Source organism: Lepidochelys kempii, chromosome 7 (assembly GCF_965140265.1).
Source record: "Lepidochelys kempii isolate rLepKem1 chromosome 7, rLepKem1.hap2, whole genome shotgun sequence".
NCBI classification, from domain to species: domain Eukaryota; kingdom Metazoa; phylum Chordata; order Testudines; family Cheloniidae; genus Lepidochelys; species Lepidochelys kempii.
In genome coordinates, this window is record NC_133262.1 from 32,179,299 (window position 1) to 32,186,207 (window position 6,909).

Here is a 6,909-nt window from a genome sequence, read left to right on the forward strand (position 1 = left end):
GTTCCGAAGCTGAGAGGCGAAACGCCCGAGCGTTTCCGAATCTAGGGCGGAATTCTTCGAAGTTGTACGAGCCCTTCCGAGCCGAAAACAGAAATAGCCGAACCACACAGTGGCGGTTGCGAACCCCCTCGAGCGCCTCTGAGGTGAAGGCGGAAATGCCCGAGCGGTGGCGGAAATGCCCGAGCGCTGCCAAGATGGAGGCGGCTGAGCCCTGCGGCCTGTGTCTGCGGGAGCGGGCCGCCTACACGTGCCCCCGCTGTAACATGCGTTTCTGTTCGGTGCCCTGTTACCAAGGCCACGGGGCCTGCGCCGAGGCTTTCCACCGCCGGCAGCTGCTGCTCCGGCTCCAGGGCCAGCGGGGGGACCCGGCCTCCCGAACCCGCCTGAAAGAAGCCCTGCTCCGGCTGCGGGAGCTACGCGAGCTCGGGGATGCGGAGCCCCAGCTAGGCCGTGACCCTGAGGACCAGGACGACGGTCTGTGGGAGCGGCTCAATCCGGCCGAAAAGGCCGCCTTTCAGCGCCTGCTGAGCAGCGGGGAGATTGGAGCCTTTCTGCCCCCGTGGAGGCCCTGGTGGTGGGGATGGGGCCGGGGGCTGGTCCAGGAGCTGGGGGGTGCTGAGGGTGCCCAACCCCCTGCTGCCCAGAAGTCAGAGAAGAAGACCCCAAGCTCGGCACCCATCCACCAGCCACTGGTACCCCAAAGTGCTTCCCCCCCCATGGGCACCCAGCAGCCACAAGCGAGCTCAAGTATGGTACCCACCCAGCAACCTGAAGAAATGCCAAGCCCAGTTCCTGCTGTGCCTGCATCTGTTCCACCACTGAGCTCCCTGACCTGCAGCCCAGCCTCACCCCTGGTGTGTTTCCAGCTGCCTAATGTCCTTTATGCCTACGTCTTCGCCCTCACCCTCTACAATGGGGACTTGAGTGAAGATGAGCTGCTGCCTGAGTTCTCTGACATGGTCCTCGATGTCGCTGGGGCATTGGGTGCCAAGCAGGTCTTCCACTCCACAGCAGAGGCGCTGCAGGCTTCCCTCCAGGCAGTGACAGCCAGCCGGTACCCTGAGTGCCCCCTGGGGAATGCAGGTGCTATGATGGCAGTGGCCCAGATCCTGATGGGGGAGAATCAAGCCATGCAGAAAGGCTACAGCCTGGCAGCCCTCTCCCATCTTGCCAGGCTGCTGGGCAAGGCCAAGAAACTGGTGCCAACAGAGGAACGGCCCAGGGTGTATGGCGCCAAGAAGAAGTGTGAATTTCTGCTCTCCTGGGTCAATGAGAACCAGGAATCTTTGACTGTCCTGGCTCTAGAAGTGCAAAGGGAATATAAAACCCATTTGGAGGCAGTCAAAGAAGTGGATGTAGTTACCAAAGAACTGGAGAAGATGTGGGGTGGGAAACTGCCCCCTGCAAAAAAGCCATTGATCGAGGAGTTGGACTGACGGCTGGAACTTAGTCATCCCTAAAACCTTCCACACTTAAAACATTGGGGGATTTGAGTGGAATTGGACCCATTTAGAGACCAGATTATTTTTTTAAGTGGGAAAAACTGAATGAACCCTCTCTTGGTGAATAGCTATTTTAGATAAATCCACCACACTGAGTCTTGGCACAAATGTTGATCTGGTTTCTAGGGAGTTGACCTGTTGCAATAAAAAGAGCAAAGCAGCTGGCTGTGTGCATTCCTGTCTTCCATTCAGCAGGACCCTTGGTGTGTTCCATGCGCTTAAAGCTTTGGCTGTTACTTTGTTGGTTTCAGAGTTGGTGTGTTTCCCACTGGTGCTGCAGAAACCTCTAGCTGGTCACAGAGTCCCATACTATGTGTTTTATATCCTACCAAGTATAGATTTTTTGCAGAAATCATCAATAAAAGGACAGCTAGACACCACCATAGCTAGAGTTGCTGTAAACTAGAAAACTAGCATTGCAAGGACAAACATACTCTGCATCCTTACATCAGTGCTGACAGCTGTTATAAACCACTCAACATCAATAACAGACCATGAAAAGTCCTTTCTTTCCTGTGCATTAATATGGGAGATGTATTCCCCCAAGTCCTACTCTGCATCATTAGACTGGAGCTTCAGCTGAAATAAGTAAAAAAGCTTCTGTTGAGAGAGAGGCCGAACCCATTCACAGCTCAGGAGAGAGTGAGAGACAGTGGCAGGAAAGAGAGCGAATGAGTATCAGGTATTTTTAAGATCTGATATTTTAATGTATGTAGTCTTATCTAGTTAATATTTATTTAGCTCTCTAAGCTATTCTAACTGATCACTGTGGCAGGAATGTAAGAATTGCTGGCCTGGATGAGACTCATGGTCCATCTAGTTCAGTATCCTATCTGTGACACTGCTCCAGATGCTTCAGAGGAAAGTGTAAAAACCCCACAGTAGGCAGATGTAATGTAATCTGCCCTTGCTGCTCTGTAGGAGTTAGACTGGCTTTAAGACCTGAATAGCAAGGTTTAATATTCCTTCCATAATGTTGTTTTGAATTATGATAACTGGATATTCTTGATATTCATATAAATAGTTTATTCCTTTTTTAATCTTGCTGAATTCTTCACCTCAATGACTTCCTGTGGCAGTGACTTCCACAGTCTAACAATATGTTGTCTGCAAAAGGTGTGTTTCATTTTATCAGTGACACAAAATGCACAGCATGGGACTTTGATTAAAGGTTTGCAGGATTGTTGGAAAATAGGCCCATTTCCAAACTGCCCTTAGGGTGTCACAGGTGAATTTCATGGTGTCTCAAGGAGAGGGATGTTGTCCCCTAAATATTTTTGGAAAGCTATTGGTGTCCCTAAGTCCCATTGGTTTGGTGTGATTAGTTAGAACACCTTAGTCTTACACTCTGTCCTATGGGGCCGGTGATGGGTGGAAGGCTTCATAGAATGATACCCTAAGGTTTTGGTGTGAGAGGTTGAATTTGTAGCCCTTCAGGGCATGCTGCACAGCCTGTCTGTTCTTTTGCTTGGGGCTGAGAGCCAGCTACGGATTGAGAACCATTGGGCATTTTATTTGTGGTGGGTTGGTTGAGTGAGGGAGAATCAGTGGGGAAGGGAGAAGTCATGAAAGCTCTGGGGCTTAATCCAATAGAATATGTATGAATTTAAAATAATACCTAGCTCTTATAATGGTATCCAATTGACCGCAACCTACCTCAAATTCCTTTGCCCAGCCAAAGAAGGGTTAGGGTGTAAACTTCGAACTAGCATTAACCTATCCTGGGTGGAGTGTGGTCCTATGATCTGAGAACTCCATTTGGGCACTAGCTTATGACTCAGCTTTACTGAGTTTAACTCCCTGCTCTGACATAGACTTCCTATGTGACCTTGGGAAAGCCGCTTAGCCTTTCTCTGCCTCAGTTTCTTCATCAGTACAATAGGGATAATAGCACTGCCCTACCACATTGGGATGTTATGAGGACAAATACGTTAAAAGGTTGTAAGGTCCTTGGATACCACTGTGTTTGGGGCCATATCAGTATCCAAGTGTACATCTATGCTTTTATAAAAGATCTGTGGCCCAGCTGCAGCTGGCCAGATCACCTGACATGGGCTGGGGCTGTGGAGCTATAAAATTGCAATGCAGATGTTCAGGCTGGGGCTGGACTCTGAGACTCTCCCTGCTCACTGGGATCTCAGTTCCCCGGGCTCCAGCCCAAGAGTCTACACTGCAACTTTATTGCCCTGCAGCATAAGCCCCCCGAATCTGAGTCAGCTGACCTAAGACACTGTGCCATGTTGTTTTTTTAATCAAAGTGTAGATGTACCTTAGGCTACACGGAGGGAAATGAGTTACTGAAGGTCATCCAGCAGGCCAGTGGCAGACTAACACGGCTGTTACTCTGAGAGCTGGGAATAGAACCCCAATCTGCTGAGTCCCAGTGCTCTATCCTCTAAGCCACATGGCCATAAACATCTAATCCTTGGCTATAGGCCTTCAGGGAATCAGAATAACATGTTCCATGCAGACACCATTCTGTATCAGTCTGCAGGGTTTTCCTGACTGCTGCTGACTCTTCCTTGGCTTCAGAGCCTGCGGCCTTTCTGAATGTCCCATACCCCACAAACACTTAGTTGAGACTACGATGTAGCCTTTTATGTTGGTACACGATTGAGCTCTGTGGGCCTGTCATGGACCTAAGGCCTAAAGGGACCATTGTGATCATCCAGTTTGTTTTTTCCCCATCCCCCACAGATGGGCTGTAGAATTTTCCCCAGAAGCTAGATTAAAGCATGTGTTTTAGAAAGAGATCTAGTTTTGCTTTAAAGACTCCAGGTGGTGGCCAACCCACCCTCCCCTGGTGAGCTGTTCCAGTGTTTATCACCTTCCCTGCTAGGAAATTGCTTTATTTCAAGATTACATTTGTCTAACTTCAACTTCCAGCCATTGGATCTTGCTGTGCCTTCCTCTGCTAGACTGAAAAGCCCCATTTATCAGATACTCAGACAGCCCCAGGCGCAGAAAAGAGCTCCTAGGCCAATGAGGGGAGTAGAGAGGCAACCTTACGAGAGGAGACTGAAAGAGTAGGTTTGTTTAGCCTGGCCATTAAAGGGTGAGAGGGGAATCTAATCATGCTCTATAAATGCACAAAAGGGATAAATCATGGGAGGGAGAAGAGCTATTGAAGCTAAAGAACAATGTTGGCACAAGGACAAGTAAGGATAAAATGTCAAGAAATCAACTGAGGCTGGAAATGAGAAGAAGATTTCTACCCATCAGGGGAGGGAGGTTTTGAAGCAGACTCCCCCTGAAAGGAGTGTTGCCTATTTGGTTGATTGTTTCCTAGAATCATATCATAGACTTTAAGGTCGGAAGGGACCATTATGATAGTCTAGTTTGACCTCCTGTACAACACAGGCCACAGAATCTCACCCATCCACTCCTGTAACAAACCTCTCACCTATGTCTGAGCTATTGAAGTCCTCAAATCGTGGTTGAAAGACTTCGAGGTGCAGAGAATCCTTCATCAAGTGACCCGTGCCCCACGCTTCAGAGGAAGGCAAAAAACCCCCAGGGCCTCTGCTAATCTGCCCTGGAGGAAAATTATTTCCCGACCCCAAATATGGTGATCAGCTAAACCCTGAGAATGTGGGCAAGACTCACCAGCCAGACACCCGGGAAAGAATTCTCTGTAGTAACTCAGATCCCACCCCATCTAACATCCCATCACAGGTCATTGGGCATATCTACTGCTAATAGTTGAAGATCAATTAATTGCCAGAATTAGGCTATCCCATCATATCATCTCTTCCATAAATTTATCACGCTTAGTCTTGAAACCAGATATGTCTTTTGCCCCCCACTGCTTCCCTTGGAAGGCTGTTCCAGAACTTCACTCCTCTGATGGTTAGAAACCTTCATCTAATTTCAAGTCTAAACTTCCTGATGGCCAGTTTATATCTATGTGTTAAGATCTGACAGTTTGCTCATCGAGCCCTCAAAAGCATCGCAAACAATTGACTTTGAACCCAGATGGAGACTGCATTTAATAAAATCATTGTCACGTCAGTGCATTATCCAAAGCCACACGCCAGTGTTCCCCAAAAGGGAATTTCCCCAGTCCTTAAAATTAATCAGGCCCTTACAGACACAGCAAACCAAACTTGTATTCCACTTCAAGCCAAAACAGACTCCCAGCTGTGATCCTCTCTCTTTGGGGCTTGTCTTCTTTCTGGTGTTAGCTCAAGGTTTAAGTCAAGTTTTGCTCCTAACCTGACTCTTGTCCACACACACATTTCTAGCATGAGTTAAGTGGTGCTTTAAAAATCAAGCTAGCTGGCCTGTATGGGGTTGGAAGCTGAAGCAGGAGTGCTGCTGCCACTCAAGCTAGTAATGCAGCTTCTTGAGTTACAGCAGCACATCAACTGCTAATCCAATCACCCTGTACAGCTCCAGTACTGTTTCACAGTGCAGGTGCTCTCATGCTGCTCTCAGTGTATGTTTACGCTGCTGTCCGAGGCATGACTGCAGCTTGGGTGGGCACACCTGCCCTAGCTTTACTCTAGCTAGCATGGCTGAGGATAGTGACGATGCAGCAGCATGTGCTGTATAAGCCCGCACATCCACAGCACTATTTTTAGCCATGTTAGCTAGAGTAAAGGTAGTGTGGCTATACCAGTCTAGGCTGCACTCACACATTTGATTGGAGTGTAGACATACTCTAGCCGAGCTCAAGTGAGAGTAACTCCAGTGTACTCACTTGAGCTAAATGTTGCAGTGAAGACAAACCCTCCATCTCATCATGACCCATGCATCTGTTGGGCTGACCTTTCTGCTGTCACCTCCTTACAAGCAGCAGAGGAGAATTCAGGCACGCTCCATTCTCAGATGTCCAGGGTGAAGCCTGCCATGAGCTTGCAGCCAACTGTAGTGGTTGTGATAGTTAGACCCGTTCATTAAAGCCTTACCAATCATGCAGTAAGCTCCATTGTGGTCCCTCATGGAAGGCAATGCTTTAAGCTCGAGTGAAGCACAGAGGAATGCAGCTCAGACATCTAGTGCTGTTATGAAAACATTGTGGGTTTTGTTGTACATAAGAATGGCCATAGTGGGTCAGACCAAAGGTCCATCTAGCCCAGTATCCTGTCTTCCAACAGTGGCCAATGCCAGATGCCACAGAGGGAATGAACAGAACTGGTAATCATCAAATGATCCATCCCCTGTCATCCATCCCCTGTCACCCATTCCCAGCTTCTAGCAAACAGAGACTTGGGACACCATCCCTGCCCATACTGGCTCATAGCCACTGATGGACCTATCCTCCAGGAACTTATCTAGTTCTTTTTTGAACCTTGTTATAGTCTTCACTTTCAGAACATCCTCTGGCAAGGAGTTCCACAGGTTGACTGTGCGTTGTGTGAAAAAAAAATACTTCCTTTTGTTTGTTTTAAGCCTGCTTAATTTC

The 6,909-nt window shown here is 48.3% G+C and overlaps 1 protein-coding gene across 1 annotated transcript; it reads left to right on the forward strand.

Moving 5' to 3' along the window:
• The first annotated feature begins 82 nt into the window (after positions 1–82).
• On the forward strand, positions 83–1,662 carry ZNHIT2 (zinc finger HIT-type containing 2). Its single transcript, XM_073351886.1, has one exon. It carries the CDS (start codon positions 156–158, stop codon positions 1,434–1,436), a length of 1,281 nt encoding a protein of 426 aa, XP_073207987.1. The 5' UTR covers positions 83–155; the 3' UTR covers positions 1,437–1,662.
• Positions 1,663–6,909: the final 5,247 nt, after the last annotated feature.

Coding starts and splice junctions, on each gene's coding strand:
- ZNHIT2 (XM_073351886.1), top strand. CDS start 156: ATGCCCGAGCGGTGGCGGAAATGCCCGAGCGCTGCCAAGATGGAGGCG.